The 18,209-nt window shown below is 39.2% G+C and overlaps 1 protein-coding gene across 5 annotated transcripts in view; it reads right to left on the minus strand.

Annotated features, from left to right (window-relative positions):
- The window catches only part of KRCC1 (lysine rich coiled-coil 1), a 42,420-nt gene that overhangs the window by 22,908 nt on the left and 1,303 nt on the right, over nucleotides 1–18,209 (minus strand). Inside the window, exon 1 of one of the 5 annotated variants that reach the window (XM_067567610.1) lies at nucleotides 12,976–13,768. The exons of the other annotated variants lie outside the window; for them this stretch is intronic. Within the exon in view, the coding sequence (XP_067423711.1) occupies nucleotides 12,976–13,039 (64 nt within the window). The 5' untranslated portion in view covers nucleotides 13,040–13,768. Of the gene's footprint in view, nucleotides 1–12,975; nucleotides 13,769–18,209 lie in introns of those variants that run through there. 5 annotated transcript variants of the gene reach the window in all.

Consider the following 18,209-nt stretch of genomic DNA (forward strand, 5'->3'; position numbering starts at 1 on the left):
TAATGAGATTGATGTAAATATCATGAAATTTTTAAAAAATAATGCATTTGGGATTATTTTTGTTTTTGGGTCTTCAGGGTTCATATTCTCCACAACTGTGACAGCTAGGAACATTTTTTTTTAATGGAAGTTGACATTTGCAACTAATAACATGACAAGGAGCCAAGGCTTTTGGAGAGACATTATCACAAAACTCATGATATTAAATCACAAGAACTGGCAACATTTGTCTATTTTTGACTGCCGCTGCACAGTAAGCAGAGATTTATATTGAGTTACCCACAATGACAAAATTTTGACTAGCTATACTTAATTTAAAATGCAGCAATATACATAACATAGGTAGTTCAAATTATTCTTTTCGATGCGTGTTACCTTGCATGTGTCAAATTCCCAGTATCAGCAGCTTGCATTCTTTTGTGGAAAGAAATCGAGCAGCACTAGTCATTATCCCTCTGCAAGTTTCTGACGTGAAGCATAGCAAAAAGGCAGGAATTTAAAAACAAAACAAGCGGAAAGGGAGATATATAGCACGCAAATTTGTAAGTCATATTTTAATGGGATTTTTTTTCATTATCATCTTTATGGTAAATCTGGGCAAGTAGGTTTTGAACCCACGCTGATAAATTGCCACGCTCATTTTGCCCGATAGCTGAATAGTACGATCATTTAGTAGAATTAGGCCAAGGATTTTTTTTAACCTAATTGCCTAAAGTTTGGCACCTAGGTAAGGCTTTGTCTAGACAAGGAAAATGGTTAAGGTTAGGTCTCACTTGGCAGACATGAGTTAGATGAGCCTGACAAACTCAACTGTGCTTTTTTTTTTTTTTAAACTGTGGATGCACAGTAACATCTTTAGCTTGGTAACCTGACCTGCGGAAATTAAGCTAAAGGCATTAACATGCAAGCTTCTGACGTGAAGCATAGCAAAAAGGCAGGAATTTAAAAACAAAACAAGAGAGGGATAATGCAGAGGGGTAATGACTAGTGCTGCTCGATTAGGAAATGTGGTCAAAGCTTAGTTCAGCCTTAGCTAGCGTGTGCTAGTTAAGCCCAACAGAACCTTACCCACTTCTTCCCTAAACCAGACAAGGCCTTACGTGGCCTGATTTTCAAAGCTGCTGAGCATCTGCAGCTCCTGCTGAAGTGATTTCAGAGCTGTAGCTATTCAGCACTGCTGAAAAAAACTGAGCCACTGACCGGTGCTTTCCTTTAGGAACCTAAACCTGAAAATTTTGGCCTGAAGTATATGAAATATTTTTGTTACCTTTGTATTAACACAGATTTTTAAGCAAAGCATTTGCCCAGTAATACACCCCGCTAACCAGTGTGTAATGTGATCACGCAATAAAAACATCCAGTCCAAACTTCAGGCTTGGGGTAAAATAATGCAGCTCCCACTGAAATCTAATCCAGCCAGGCCCTCATTGAGGCTCTTCAACGGGGTCTATGCAATCTTAGTTCTGTTCTTAGTAGGCAAACGTGCACATCACAAAACCAATGCATTAACTGGCACTCTTTTTGGCTTTTCCAGCAGAAAGGGCAAGAACTGAACAGGCTGGAGAATGAATTTACCCTCTTCTCCTTTCAGCAAACCCTCAAGAATGCTACTAACACTCACTGGCGGCACAGCGTGGGGAGCCATGCCTTGTCACTGCCTACGCTGCACCTGTTCTGTGGAGAATACAAAGAGGGCTTCTGTCTCCAAGACAGCACCTTTCATGGCAACTAAATGAACTTTTTAAAAAAACCAAACTGCCCACCTTTGCATCAGACAGTACTGTTAAGCAGAAACATCACAGAGATACTGAATTAAAAGTGGCAGCCTGGCATGATTGCCATTTTGAACTCAACATTTGGTCTATGACCACAAAAACTTTGTGAAGCATTCCAGGGCCTGGGTTAAGATAGCTTTGTACTAACATTTTGTCATTTAAAGAAGATTCTCCCTCATAAAATAGACACGATTGTTCCCCACGAAGTGATTGGTCCTCATTTATTAAATATTTATATTCATAGAATCATAGAAGATTAGGGTTGGAAGGGACCTCAGGAGGTCATCTAGTCCAACCCGCTGCTCATAGCAGGACCAACACCAACTAAATCATCCCAGCCAGGGCTTTGTCCAGCCAGGCCTTAAACATCTCTAAGGATGGAGATTCCACCACCTCTCTAAGTAACCCATTCTAGTGCCTCACCACCCTCCCAGGTGAAAACATTTTTCCTAATATCCAACCTAGACTTCCTCCACTGCAACTTGAGACCATTGCTCCTAGTTCTGTCATCTGCCACCACTGAGAATAGCCTAGCTCCATCCTCCTTGGAACCCCCTTTCAGGTAGTTAAAGGCTGCTATCAAATCCCCCCTCATTCTTATCTACAGATTACACAAACCTAGTTCCCTCAGCCTCTCCTCATAAGTCATGTGCTCCAGCCCCCTAATCATTTCTATTGCCCTCTGGTGGGCTCTCTCCAATTTGTCCACATCCTTTTTGTAGTAGGGGGCCCAAAATTAGACACAATACTCCAAATGTTGCCTCACCAGTGCCGAATAGAGGGGAATAATCACTTCCCTTGATCTGCTGGCAATGCTCCTACTAATGCAGCCCAATATGCCATTAATCTTCTTGGTAATAAGGGCACACTGTTGACTCATATCCAGTTTCTTGTCCATTGTAACCCCCAGGTCCTTTTCTGCCAAACTGCTGCCTAGCCAGTCGGTCCCCAGTCTGTAGCAATGCATGGGATTCTTCCGTCCTAAGTGCAGGACTCTGCACTTGTCCTTGTTGAACCTCATCAGATTTATTTTGGCTCAATCCTCCAATTTGTCTACACTCTGTACCCTATCCCTACTCTCCAGCATATCTACCCCTCCCACCAAAGCTTAGTGTCATCTGCGAACTGGCTGAGGGTACAATCCACCCAATTCTCCAGATCATTAATGAAGATGTTAAACAAAACTGGCCACAGCACCGATGCCTGGGGCACTCCGCTTGTTACCAGCTGCCAACTAGACATCGAGCCATTGATCACTACCCATTGAGCCTGATGATCTAGCCAACTTTCTATCCATCTTATAGTCCATTCATTCAACCCATACTTCTTTAACTTGCTGATAAAAATACTGTGGGAGACTGTATCAAAAGCTTTGCTAAAGTTAAGGTATATCACTTCCACTGCTTTTCCCACATCCACAGAGTTAGTCATCTCAGCATAGAATTGACAATGAGAACACATAAACTTGCATTAGATAGGATGAAAACAACACTCAGGAGGGATATAAACCCTCCTGCTTTCTGGCACAAGTCACTCAGTAACTGACCCTCTGGATAGGTTATTTCATAATTGTCCACTATAAAGTTTCTTACACATTCCTCTGAAGCACTTGCCATTGTTAGAAGCAGGATACTGGGCTACCTGGACAGTTGGCCTGACACTTCCTATGCTACTCTGTTACAGACTTGTCACGTGACCTTGGATAGGACATTTATGTCTCTGCCTCAGTTTCTCCATTTGTAAAATGAAGATTGTACTATTTACTAACCTAACCCTCAGACAAAGGCTGTGAAGCTCAGTGTTTTGTAAATTTCACTGAGATGCTCATAAAGGAAGTGCTATAGAATTGGAAAATATTAATGATCAGCAATATTGAGATTAAGGGAGTGGGGAAGAAAGTAAAGAAAAAGGGTAAGTTTTGTTTTATCATCATCTTCCTATCCCAGGGTGATATCCTGACCCTGTTGAAATCAATGGACGTTTTGTCATTGACTTCAGTGGGACTGAAATTTCACCCCAGGGATTTATTTATATGGGGTATTTAATTATTAGATTTGGAGAGCCTCACGGGCATTACCCAATTTATCATCAATACCCTTGGGAAATAGGGACCATTGATTTTGTTCTGGGTTGTTCTGATCTTAGTGATATTGTGCAATAGTCTGAGGAGACAAAGCAGTAATTCTTGCCTGTGATTTTAGGGCTTACTATATTTGCTCAATACAGAGTTCAGCCTATCTCCTCCAATAATGCTCCTTTCTTGATGCCACCTCACAAATGGAACAGAAGTATATCTTGTCAGTGTAACTCCTGGATATGTAGCTGAACAAACATCTACTGGCACTGCAGTTACAGCTGGTAAGATCAGTCACCATTGCCACTAGAAGTCACAGGATCTGGAGTGCCAGGTTAGAATGAATGCATTAGAGACTTTCAAAAAGATGTTTAGATGAGCCTCTTTTGCTAATGCCTGAGAAAAAGCTTTGACAGCATCAATGTATGTGACCACAAAAAGGCAGAGTTAACAATACAGTGTGTGATTTGTATTACAGCAGTGCTAGTAACCCCAATCAGGATTACAGCCTCTGTGCAGGGTGCTGTACAAACAAACAGTCCTTTCTCCGGTTTAAAACAGCATTAGACACAACACAGGGATGCATAACACAATGGAAGGGGCATGAAGACAAAGATGACAGTTATAGGAACACAAGGTTGCATACAGTAACTGTGGGTCTACATTGCAACAAAAGACACACGGCAACAAGTTTCAGAGTCTAGGTCAAATGACTTGGGCTTGGAGGGCTTGTGATACAGGGCTAAAAATAGCATTGTAGACATTTGGGCTTGGGGTGGAGCCTAGGCTCTGAGACCCACCCCTCTTGCTGGGGAAGCCTGTCCTGCTCTTATCCATGCCATACCCATTCTGTTGATATAGAGGACTTAAATTTCTAGGGCAGTAATTACAGAATGCACCTGTTTTTCTGGAGGAGGCGGCTGGTGGGCGAAATGAGGGAATAACTGAGGGTTTTGATTCTCTTGATAGGTTTGGGCAGTCTAGCTAAATCTATTTGAATATATCTTAAGTGATTGCTTTTGCTGTTATGTATTTGAATTAATCATAAGGAGATCTAAAGCACTGGATTGGTGCCTACTGATATTTTTTATATTAAAATGAATATAGCTGTGTTAAAGGGAATTGAAATTCAAACATAGGAATTAAAAATAAAATATCCAAGTGTTAGTTCAATTCTGTAAAGACTAACTGTCAAATATTTGGGCACTTCAATAGAACAGTTGAAAAGAATTAAATGTTATAAATTCAAGCCCCCAAGTCCTACAAATAAATTATTAGAGAGGGTTAGGGGCCCTAAAGCAGAGAAAAGAGACGAGTCTAGAGAGGGATTCAGAAGAAGCAGAGAACTGACTAGGTTAGAGAGGTGGGGGAGCTGTTCCAGAGACTAGGAATAGCAGCAGGAAAGCACCCAGGGAAGTCAAGCAATCCAAGGGCACAGGATCCAGCCAGCTTGTTACAATTCACTATTACTGAAAGTTTGCTCTTTTATTTCCCTGTTATTGCTGAATAATGTTCAGTGCAGATACATTAATAAAGCCCTTTAAAAATGGGCCCAGCAGAGACACAGAACCATTGGGGAATGGAGGGAATAGAACAGTGTCCTCCAACTGTGACCACATGCCAATGGGTCACAGAGAACTGGCTAGCCACATATTGCCAAACTTCCTCCATAGTTTACAGGTGCTATACCACATTAAAAGCAGCTAAGTTACACTTAGTACTTTTGTAACATTATTCATGCATGTAATTAATTGCTGTATTTGCCACAATGATGACGTGCAATTGTGAATGGGAGGGGATGTGGTTTAGGTGACAAGGAATGGGAGTGTTCACATTCCTAAAGCCTATTAAGATGTGACTGTGCTCCACGCTATGAAAAAGTATGAAAACTACAAACAAGGACAAATGAATCACACTGTGACACCTCATATACAAGCCATCCAGAACTTCAGCACTACTTGGCTGATCACTCTCTTTGGCTTTATGCCCTGCATGCCATTTATGTACAGTAATATTCATGATTAAAGAATATTGCTGTGCTTCTAATGTAGATATAACTATAGACATTGCCTATTCGCCAGAAATGTTTACTGCCTTTTTACACCCTCGTTGTTGACGTTTACCAGGCATCCCTGTGTGAATCTGGTCTCAAAATTATTCCGTTTCACCCAGAGTTCAGGCTACCATATCTGGCTGCAACACTCACAGACAATGGCAACACCTCTTGCTCCTGTGCCCAGTTATGGGCAAAGACTTGCAGTGATAGTGTAATAATGGCAGATATTGACATGTAAATGCTAATCACAAGGAAGGACTCTCAAAGGCTGACACATAATAATGGTGCTGTGATAACTCTAGAGAAACATAGGGCTGCCGTGGTTCTATTCATATATATTCCCAGGCTCAGAATTTTTGCATTCAAGCCAGTTTATGCATTACTCTGAAAAATGCAACTCTACATTAACAAGGAGAACCCACTGGACCAAATCCTGCTGTGCTTACTAAGGTAAAGCTTGCAGTGAAGCAAGTTTAACTGGACCTTACCGTAGCCAGTGGTAAAGTATGCTGCTTTGAAGCATATATCCTATGGGCAGTTTATATTTCAAAAACATTTACGCACTTGTGATAGATACCAGAGAGACAGGAAAGCAGAGTACTCTGCTGATTAGCAGAAGATACACGGACATTGACATTACAATTTCACTATAGAGTCCAGCCATTCTATGTTAGAAGGTCCACCGTTAGGCCTGTGGGTTGTGAATCCCCATGCCTCTTTAGTTGCCTGACTTCTTTCTGCCAAGAATGCTAACAAACAGTGTCAGTTACAATGTAAACTCCTGGTATTGAGACCAGAGGAATTCTGGGCCATAAACAACTCATTTCACACTGGCCTCTCTCTGAACAGTTGTCAACTGGAGAGATTTTTGTCCATCCTGACCATGTTTTGAACTATGATCTGGAAGTGAAATGCTTCATATCCCATTACCAATCACTCAGACCATCCAAATTACCACTGTGACTAGTAACTGTATTAAAATGGATTAATAAATGTGTGTATAAACATCAGTATATGTTAGGGGATAGTGGTTAAATATAAATTTTGGTGTGCTAATGTTGTTAAGAGAATAGCATATTAGTGACAACAGGATAAACGCCAGGCATTTCTCACCAGAGCGTAATGTACTATACAATACATATACAAAAGAGGACACAGTAGGGTAAACAGGAACGGAGTTGTATTTAAAAAGGCAAAACAATTGTCTTGTGGTTAAAGCATAGTACTTTCATCAGGACAACTTGATTCTAGTTTCAACTCCACCACAGACTTGTTAGCCTGGGTAAGTCACTTAGGAAAAGATTTTCAAATGCAACTAATTTTCTAATTTTAGCTAAATTCATACTGTATTTAGGTGCCTCACTTTAACTTTAAAAATGTGTTTTCTCATCTGTCTTATGAGAAAAATATGTACCTACCTCATGAGAGTAAAATAAGGCTAATTCATATTATTTTGAAAGAGTTCTTTGAGATCTTCAACCAGATGAATGCTATAAAGGAAAAGAATTATCCTAGTTTCCAGAGTAAATGTAACTCAAATTCCTTGCATTGCTGTTTTCAGTCCAAATCTTAACAGTCTCTCAGATTAAATTCCTTCATTGACTTAAAAACCAATGAGTAAGTTCTGATCTTCAAAGCAGTGCTCTGTAAACTCTTCCAGATTCAAATATAAATACCAATGTTTGCACACTAGCACTGCTTGGCTACTCAAGTATGTCAATATATAAGTGAGAGCGGAAAGCTGAGTTTCTTGCAGCCTAAGAACTCAGGAGATGAAACTGAGCTGGTTTAGAGATCTACACAGAAGGATGTCTATTTGACATCCCTGATGGTTGTGAGATTATGGACACTTCTCCACTAGGAAATGGACTGAAACCAAACATTTCGGATTGATCAGAGAACAGCCACATGAGTCCTTAGATATTTTATACTTTAATATGGAGCTGTGGAGACTACAAGTCCCATCATGCAATGTTCCAGTTTGATACAAGCAGAGCCAAGGAGTAGCCTATGCTGGAACTTTTAGTGTCAGTGGGCCACATCTCTAAAACAGGGCAGTGTGTCCAGCACTGGTCATATACTTAGCAAGGACCATTGCTAACTTATTACTTATCTTAGAATCAATTAAGTTCTTCTGAATTTTGACTAGGAATTAGATATTCCTAAAGCAGAAGGTACACAGTCAATATAGTTTTTACTTGATGCAGTTAGGATTAATTGATAATAGCAGCTGCAGGGAATATTAAGCACATTTACAATGGTAGAGTTTGCAGAGAAAAGAAGTGAGCAATGAGGAAAAACTACACACTCTTCATCTTAATACTACTTCCCAAGAACTGTAATTTTGAAAGAAAGACACTCTCTTTGTGTCTGTTGAACAAAACTCTGCCCCCTCAATGCTCTTCTGTTCTCTGGTACAGAACTTGTCTATACTACCTTGAATTCTACTGTTCCCCTTTATTTGTATTTATGATCTCACCGTCTGAGGCCAACTCAGAGAGAGAAGTCTAATAATCTGAACGCAAAATATCCACATTCTAAACCTGTCTGTGAGCCAAATATCACGCTTTGGTAAGTTATCCTTGCTGCTTCAATTTCTTCAGCTATAAGACAGGAATAATACTTAACAGAGATGCTGAAAAAATTAGTTAATGATGGTAAAGCACTTTGGAAGCTTTTTGAAGATTTCTTTTACAGAAAAAAACAAACTTCTGCTATGCTTACATCAGTGATTGTACTCTGATCTTTATAAAGGTGACTGCACATCCATGTCCCAGATGAACTTGGAGGTGATTTAGAAAATATGACTATTTGAAAGCTCTACTCTATTTATTCCTATATTATCCTTATGTTTTATTGTATTAAAGACCCAGAATAAATGTAATTAGTTTGTATGCCAAAATTCTGAGCCTCGAATGAAAGCCTTAAAATAACTATTTATCTCCTAATGTTTATTCTATCTCTTTAGAAAGCCCATTTCCACAACATGCAACTACACATTATTCCCCATTTGAACCCATTATCCTTAGTTTGGGCAGCATAATTATTAACCACAACTAAGTGTGGTATCACAAACAAATTATCATGTGGGAAACAAATTCAGATGAACTCTTAAAGGGTGAAAAAAACCCAGGAAGAAGAGAGACCCAATTTTACTTGAACAGATACATTCTCCTATAAGCCAACCATTCTTGGGAGCAGTAGCTCTTGTACATACACAAGTAGCATTGTACCCCAAGCTATCAATGAGATATGCTAGCTAATGGCAGATGCTCACCCAGTAGAACAAACAACACTTATTTGGGGATCCTGAATAAGAAGTGTCTTAATTTTTCAAAATGATCAGTTAAAAAATAGACCTTTTCTACCAGATTATAATACCAAGTACAGTATTGGGCCCAAATATTGTCAGCACCTCTTTATAAGGCTGTAATCAACACATTTTTATCATTTAAATTTGCTTGTACTTTTCCACTGTCTGAAAACAGCATTTTTAAATTTTAAAATAAATGTCTTTGTCCTTTTCCACTTAGAAAGCAAATATCCTGTTATCACTGCTTGAAGTAAACACAACCATTTAATTTATATAGAATCTCAGAGTTACGAACACCTCGGGAATGGAGGTTGTTCGTAACTCTGAAATGTTTGTAACTATGACCAAAACGTTATGGTTGTCCTTTCAAAGATGTATTAAGTCAATGTTCAGCTGTAAACTTTTGAAACTTTACTATACAGAAGAAAAATGCTGCTTTTAACCATCATAATTTAAATGAAACAAGCACAGAAACAGCTTCCTTACCTTGCCAAATATTTTTTTAAACTTTCCCCTTTTTTTTAGTGGTTTACATTTAACACAGTACTTTACTGTATTTGTTTTATTTGCTTTTTTTCTGTGCGTCTCTCTGCTTCTGACTGATTGCGTACTTCTGGTTCCAAATGAGGTGTGTAGTTGACTGGTCAATTCATAACTCTGGTGTTCGTAACTCTGAGGTTCTACTGTACGGCTTTGTTCTATTTATATTTATGTTTTTAAACTGCACCCAGTAGATTCAACATGAGCAGTGCAGAAGGCCTTTGTTTGTTAACTGCTCAAAAGCCAAAATTTGCAATACAATGTATCTTTGGTGTAGTTCTTAGTGGATTATAACAATTTGAAGGCAGGTTAAGACTGTAGCCCTTTGAGAGCATTTAGAAAGAATGCTGAAGACTCCAGCAGTTTATATAATATAAAGTGGATCAAAACGTAACTTGACAACTACTAATGATAAGTCATGAGATCATAACGGAGAACACTAATTATTACCAGAATGGAGACACTCACTGTGGGAATGCAACATCCAAAAGAAGAGAAATTCACACTAATGCACTGAGATTTAGCATTTATATACTGCTTTTCATTGACAGAACTCCCAATGCTTTTTGATTTATAATTATCATCATCTCTATCATACAGGTAGGGAAAGATCAGATGTTAAGGTCCACATTTTCATGAGTAGATTCATTTTAGGTGCCTCTGTTTTCTAGTGTCCACATTTAGACATTTTAGAAAATAATGGAAGCTGGAGGTGCTCAGCACCTTCTAAAATCAGGACCAAGAAAACTTAAGCTGGGCATCTCCTTCACCTTCCCCCAAAAAAACGAAACAGACAGTTTTTAAAGTTTGGGCCCAAGTGAATTACCTATTGCTGGACAGCGAGTCTGCAGCAGAGTTAAGAGACAAGAATTCAATTCACGATGCCCTGTTCTCAGCTACCCCACTGTAGCAGCATGCTTTGCTGCACTTGTTTTAGCCTCATAACTACTTGTCTCTTCCTCCTTTGGTGTAGTGCTTTGAAACAGCAATTAGTTACATATGCAGAAACTCAAAATAGCTTTTTATGAAATATTACTGTACTAATTTATATTTGCTACATGCTAAAATTCTGAGACATTCTCTCTTAACTTTGTCCTAACAAAAGTGTAGAGCCAGATACTGGAGATTAAGATTTAAAGAAGAGAGATCCCCATGAAAGTTCTGACTGTGTCATTTAATAAGCATCTTCAGGATGTTTTTAAAATTTCTCTTTGCATGCAGTCTATTTCCACTCCCCTTCAGTCTTCAGTCTCTAAAGAGCATAGGATTAAAGGAGGTAGGAGAGTATATTGTTAACACACTGGAAAAGTTATATTGTAGACATACTATTATTTTGTGCAGAACATTTTGATCAGAGTTTCAAGGAAAAGGAAGTGTGCTCAACCTCACTATTTCTAACAACTCTTCTTCCCTGATTGTCAAGGATAGCTTGCTAGAGGACAGAAATCTAGGAGAGTGCAAAGAAAAATCATGGGCCAAATACAGCCCTTGGGTAAGTGGGTGCAATGGGATGTCAGTTTGAAGGCATCAATAAAACATGATACAGTACAATTCTGCCCTCAAATATCACAGAAACAGGTATAGTATTAAAAGTTAGGAATAAAACATTAACAGATATAATATATATATATATATATATCTTCGACTTCAACAAAGTTGCACATATATGAGAGCAGATGTTGACCCAAAAAGTGATTCTCTTATTTCACAAGGCCTTTTACATGATTTTCTATTTGCAGCCTCAGAGCAAGTGCAAGGATGAAAGGCGGAGGTATTATTGTAAGAAACACTGGAAAACAAACTCTTTTGCAAGGAGTCTTTCTTGCTAATTATTTTTGGGGAGGCAGAAGGGAAAATAGTCTCAACCATATATAAAAACCATGTTCATTGGAAGTGCTAGAAAAATCAAGTTGTTTTCATCCCAGACTACATACATACACCACCACCGAAATACAGCCACTGCCGGGGTGCAATGGAGCAGTCAAACATGCACACAACACACTGCACAGCTGTAGTTAAAAGGGAACTCTTCAAGGTACCTGAGGACAGATGCCCCATTCATGTGAAAAGTGTCAAAGATTTACTTTATTTATTTTTAAACAATGCAGAGCAGAGAGGAGCTCCACTTTAAAATTCTTATTCTGGTGACCAATTTGGAAGATGGCTGCAAGCACAAGAGTGGAGTCAAAGAGAAAACTGGGTACCTGAGACACAAGACAAAGCAGAACTAGATAGACCTGGCTTCAGCAGCTTGCCGATGAAAGGATGTGCCCCCATGAGGAAAGGGCTGAAACTGTAAACATATTTCAACTTTCTTAAATAATTTATTCAGTGAAAGTGTATTTGAATGAATTTTTGCCCCTATTTTCAAAACCCAAGAGATTATAAAAAAGTGGAATGTTACAACTATACTCTCTTGCTTGGAAAAGAATGGTATAAAACTGAAATATCTACACTTGAAATTTCAGTAAGTTGCCCTCATTTTTGAAACTATGAGATAATGTGGGTGAGATTTTCAAGAGACCTCAGCATTGGCCTGTCTGATTCTACTGAAGTCAATGGTAAAAATTCAGCTGATTTCAACAGGAACAGAGTTAGGCCAATGCAGAGTGCTTCTGAAAAGACCCACCCTATTTTCAAGGTGAATCATAGAGAAATCTTTTGTGGTAGTTGCCCAGATAGGATAATGCACAAAATTAGGCCCGATCCCGTAAACACTTTTGCATGTGCTTAACTTGACTCTCAGGCATAGTCTTGTTGACTTCAGTGGGACTACACGTGCAAGCATTTTGCTGGTTAAGGGCTTAAAATTTAGTTTATATTGCCAAACCAAGAGTTCGGTGGGGATAATTAGAACTGGTGCTGGCCAAGACAGGTCATAACATGGTTTGGTCTTGACTTCACAGCCTAGACTGATCCCTGTTATAGCTGATTATGGCTGAAGTGAACAGTTCTTAACCCACCTTAACATACAGAGCAGTAAAAAGGTATTGAACTTGACTTAATATAGAAAGGACAAGCTTTTAGCATGGCTCATCATAGACAGGGCATGCATCAACTAGCTTCTTCTCTCCCATTTCCCCCATTTCAAATTTTCTAAATGATGCACAACTTAGACACAAAGTTAAAGAAAATATTGGATTTTTAAAGAAAATTAAGATGGAAGCCCAATATGTCAGTCACTGTCATCCTGCAAAGTGAAGGAGTCTATTCTTACCCATGAAGTTATTCTCTGACTCCTGTTTCCATTTCTCTTCCTCTATTTTCCTTAGTCTCATCATTTCAATCCAGGATATCTTGTTGCCATTTCTCTGCCTCTTGCACACTGTTTCAAGTCTCAGTGGACTCTCCTCATTATAGCTATCAAACCAATGACATGGTGATCAGTGCATTACAGCTGAAGCAAATTGAAACTAACAAGATTTTTTTTTAAAGTTGGAGCAGCAATGAAATTTCTAGGTCTTGTCAGCATCAAGCCACTTTCACTGTAATATACTGCTCAGGATCACAGAAATCACACACACTCATCTCTTGTACATCTGCAAAGAGGTGGTATATTGTCTAGCAAGTAGTTATGCATTGTTCCTGACTAATGGGACATACAACATGGTTTGTCTCAACAGGAGTTAACTTCTAAACTCTAAATGCTATATCCTAGGATTGCGTATGAAGCTGCCCAAGGCAGGTTTAAAGAATCAGCAGCACAAATAAGTTTAAAAATATTGCAGGATACTAAACCAGGTTACTTCTCTTGCTGAAAACGTCACTTTATTTTCTTTGGATGGCAGAACCATTTTGCTCTATGATTCTCGTAAGAATGCATGACAATTCTAAGAAAAGAAACACGGAGTTCATGATTTCAAACATTCAGAGATGAAAGTCAATGTGCATATTGTTAGATATCGTTTTCTGTTCTTCTGGCATGCAAGAATTCCTACAAGATTTTGTATTCAGTGGCATTTGCAATAATATTTCTAAAAAGCTCATATTATAATCAGTGCTCTTTTAAGATTGGCTTGTAGAACATTGAGTAACAGCTCTCACTTTATGCCCATTACATGTTTTGGGAGGAGGAGGAAAGATGAATTGTTCAAAGCAAAGAGATTAATATACTGACATAAGTCACACATTGTCTCTCTGGAGGGTGGTCATGGTTGTGATCCCAGAAAAGATAAGCTTTCTAGAGCTCATAATGTTTTTTTTTAATTAGCAACAAGAACAGAATGAGCTGGCAACTTAAGAATGCCATGAAAGACCTCAGGCTAAGGCTGTGGCAAGGACAGCTGCCAGAATAGTCCAAAAAGCTAAAAACTGCTGCTAATTTAAAAAAAAACAAAAACAAAAAAACGAAAAAGACCACATGAAGAACCCTTTTCTTATATAGAGTAAGTGTGTCAGCACAAATGACATTCATACATACAGTTGTATAAGTTTACTTTGGCATCGTTATTAACATTCTCCCTTCAGGTTAGTTTATGTCCAAACACCTAACAGCCCCTACTATTAATGTGGACAAGAGCAGATAGTTAGGCGCTTCATGGATTTAGTTCTTATTGTTACCCGTACGTGCTAACAGAGATATTTTAATGGTGTAAGAATATAGTTTGCAAAATTAACATGTTAAAGGGACACTAGGGAACCGAGGGCTGTTAAACAGCTCTACTCCTTAGTTAATATGAATTAAACCTCTTTCACTGTAAGGACTAGCATACAGCATTTTTAAAATACTCCTTACAGTAGCTGGTGCAGAACACTATTGTAAATGGGGAACACCCTCAATACATAATCATAGTTTCACCCTGAGGGCTTTAGTGCTAATGAGTTTATAATAAATGCCAAGTTTCAACTGAAGTTGTGTGGAGTTACCAAAAAAAGAGATTGAAAAACATGAGAAGGCTTTGTATCATTTTCCTCAAATGTATTCATCAGAAGAGAGTCTTCAATAGTCTGATTGTTTAAAAAGGCTTAAGCTATGTCTACTTTTACAAGCTTACAGCAGCACAGCTGTACCGATACAGCTTACCACTGTAAGAGCACTTCTGTAGCCACATTATGCCAATGGGAGAGAGCTCTCTCATCGATGTAATAAAACCAGCTCAACCAGCGGTGGTAGCTATGTCAACAGGCGAGCATTTCCCGCCGACACAGTGCCGTATACATGAGCACTTATGCCAGCAAAATTTGTGTCACTCAGGGTTTTTTATTTTGTTTTTTTCCAAAATGACGAGTGACAAAAGTTTTGCCGACATAAGCACTAGTGAAGACATGGCCTTGGTGTCAATTTAGCACCCATATGTAAGCAGTTTTGTTAACTCATAAAGAATCATTTTGTCACTATTATTTCTCTTCACCATTGTAGCAGACCTGTACTAATTTGCACTAACAATGGGGAGATCCATTGCTAATTTAATCATTCATGCAAGTTTAAGAAATTTAATTAAAAAATTATATGCCACTAACTGTACTTGGTTAATTTAGACAACTTTAGTTCCATTCTAATTTGTAATACTCAGTGTCCTAGCAAGTACTTTGTAAATAACTACAAAAATGAAGGCTAACATGGCAAGCTTATTACCTCCACCAAGATAAGGGAGTAAGCTATGTGTGATCAGCTACACTTCACCATAAATGATGCTCCACAGCAAATTCTCTCTATGACCAATGATAAGATGTAGTGAAGTTTTGTTACTGTTCTCTCACCCTAAGACACCACCTCAAGATTAAGTTTTGAGACTCTATTTCACAGGTCTGATGTATAAAATTTGGTTCATATTTGTTGTTGAGATTTAAAGAAAATTTCAGAAGATGTAGGGCAGTGAGATGCACTGCTTGAAGAACTCTCTACACCTAGCAGGTAATCTCCCGTGTGTAATTTATAAGAACTCAGGCTCAAGCACTCTGGATCTATTTACCTATCATACCTGTTCTTCAGTGCTGCTCCAAGAAAGGATAGCATCGTACCACTTACAGCAACACGTATGCAAGCCGACCTCCCATTCACCTCTTGTTCATTATTAGTTTCTCCCTTAGGTTTTAAATTCTACTTGCTTTTAGACACTGTCAGGGTGGGAAATATTTTTATTTCACACAGGGAACTGCACTGCCACATTCCTGCCATTTTCTTCATCTCAGTAAGATGTTTTTTTCGCCAGCGTGTGATAATGGATAGAGTAGCATGTATGAGAAAATTGTCTACAGAGAAGTAAATGCACAGAGTGCATCAGAATCAGTGTGTATATCTCATTGCAGGACAGATTACGCATCACCAAAAAGTACATAAAATACAGACATGAGTCTCGAACTGTGAGAATTTGAAAGAGTGAGATTTTAAATGTCTCACTGAAACACAGAGTAAAATCCAACCTCACAAAAGGAGAGACTTCAAACTCTGGCTTAAAATGCATCACAGAGAAGAGAGTCACCCACACCGCAATGAGTGAGACTTGGCAGGCCTGACAGGCTATATATTTACATACACATTAGCTGCACTACAGGTTCGCTTGTTCCAGAGCCAAAAAGCAGACCTGTTGCCAAGACTTGCTCACATGGGAGGGAGGGAGACTCCCTGATTAAGGGAATGAATTTCAAGGCAGTGTTTGACATTTCTCTCTTCTGTGACAGAGGATTTTGCTGTGCGTGTTTCACTGAGATTTAAAATCTCACGCATTTTCTGAAATCTCCCTCATTTAAATTCTCGCAGCCCAAGAGGCCTGGTAAGAAACAAACCCTTGTTAGCAGTTACTGCCTCCCCACAGGAAGGTGTGAGAGCTCCCAGCCCTCTTGCCCCCGCTTTGAAACATTAACAGCATAGCTCTAGCTACTACTCCCATGGCCACTCTCTACCTCCCCTCTACTACCCCCCCCAGCCAGCCCCTCCCATCTACTCCTTCCATCCCCAGCCAGCCTCTTCCTCCTTCCAATCCCGCTACCTTCCCTCTAACACGCTCCACCAGCCCCTCTCCACTACCTCCACCCCCACCCCAAGCCAGCCACTTCCTCCCCACAATACTCCTTCCCCTCCCCACTTTCCACCTCACCCCAGCCAGCCTCTCCACCCCCCCCCCCAAAAAAAAACCTAATTTTTTTTAAAAAGTACATCAGAAGCAGGAAGTCTACCAAACAATCAATGAGATCCTGAATGATTCGGATGCCAAAGGAGCACTCCAGGAAGACAAGGCTGTTGTGGTGAAGCTAAATGAATTCTTTGCATCAGTCTTCACTGCAGAGGATGTGATCCACACCTGAGCTATTTCTTTTAGGTGACAAAGCTGATGAACTCTCCCAGATTGATATGTCAATCAGAGTAGGTTTTGGAACAAACTAGTAAATTAAAGAGTAATAAGTCACCAGGACCAGATGGGATTCACTGAAGAGTTTGGAAGGAACTCAAATATGAAATTGAAGTACTAACTGTGGTGTGTAACATTGCTTAAATCAGCCTCTGTACCAGAGGGGTGGATGGCTAATGTGATGCTGTTTTTTGTTTTTTGTTTGTTTTTTTAAAAAGGCTCTAAAGGTGATACAGGCGATTACAGGCCAATAAGCCTAGCTTCAGTACCAAGCAAATTGGTTGAAACTACAGTAAAGAACAGAACTATCAGATGCACAGATGAACACGATATGTTGGTAAAGAGTCAACATGGCTTTTCTAAAAGGAAATCATGCCTCACTAATCGACTTGAATTCTCTGAGGTGTCAACAAATATGTGGACAACGGGGATATAGTGTACTTGGACTCTCAGAATGCCTTCGACAAACTTGCTCACAAGGTTCTTAAGCAAACTAAGCAATCATGGGATAAGAGGGAAGGTCCTCTCATACATCAGTAACTGGTTAAAAGATACGAAACAAAGGGAAGGAATACATAATCAGTTTTCACAGTGGAGAGAGGTAAATAGTGAGGTCTGTTGACCAGTGCTGTTGAACTTATTCACAAATGATCTGGGAAAAGGGGTAAACAGTGATGTGGCAATGTTTGCATGATACAAAATTATTCAAGATAACTAAGTCCAAAACAGACCAAAGGGATCTCACTCAACTGGGTGACTGGGCAACAAAATGGCAGATGAAATTCAATGTTGATAAATAAGAAGTAATGCACACTGGAAAACATAATCCCAACTAGATATACAAAATAATGGAGTCTAAATTAGCTTTTACCACTCAGAAAGAGATCTTGGAGTCATTGTGGATAGTCCTCTGAAAACATCTGCTCAATGTGCAGAGAGAGTCAGAAGAGCTAACAGAATGTTAGGAACCATTAAGAAAGGGATAAATAATTTAATAAAATAAATGACACTACATAAATCCACAGTATGTCTACCCCTTGAATACCATATGCACTTCTGGTTACCCCATCTCAAAAAGAGATATATTAGAACTGGAAGTAATACACAGCAGGGCAACAAAAATGAAGAGGGGTATGGAATGGGTTTCATATGAAGAGAGATT

The sequence above is a fragment of the Emydura macquarii genome, unplaced genomic scaffold (genome assembly GCF_026122565.2).
Source record: "Emydura macquarii macquarii isolate MOO-44397 ecotype Brisbane River unplaced genomic scaffold, CSIRO-AGI_Emac_v2 contig_2795, whole genome shotgun sequence".
NCBI lineage: Eukaryota > Metazoa > Chordata > Testudines > Chelidae > Emydura > Emydura macquarii.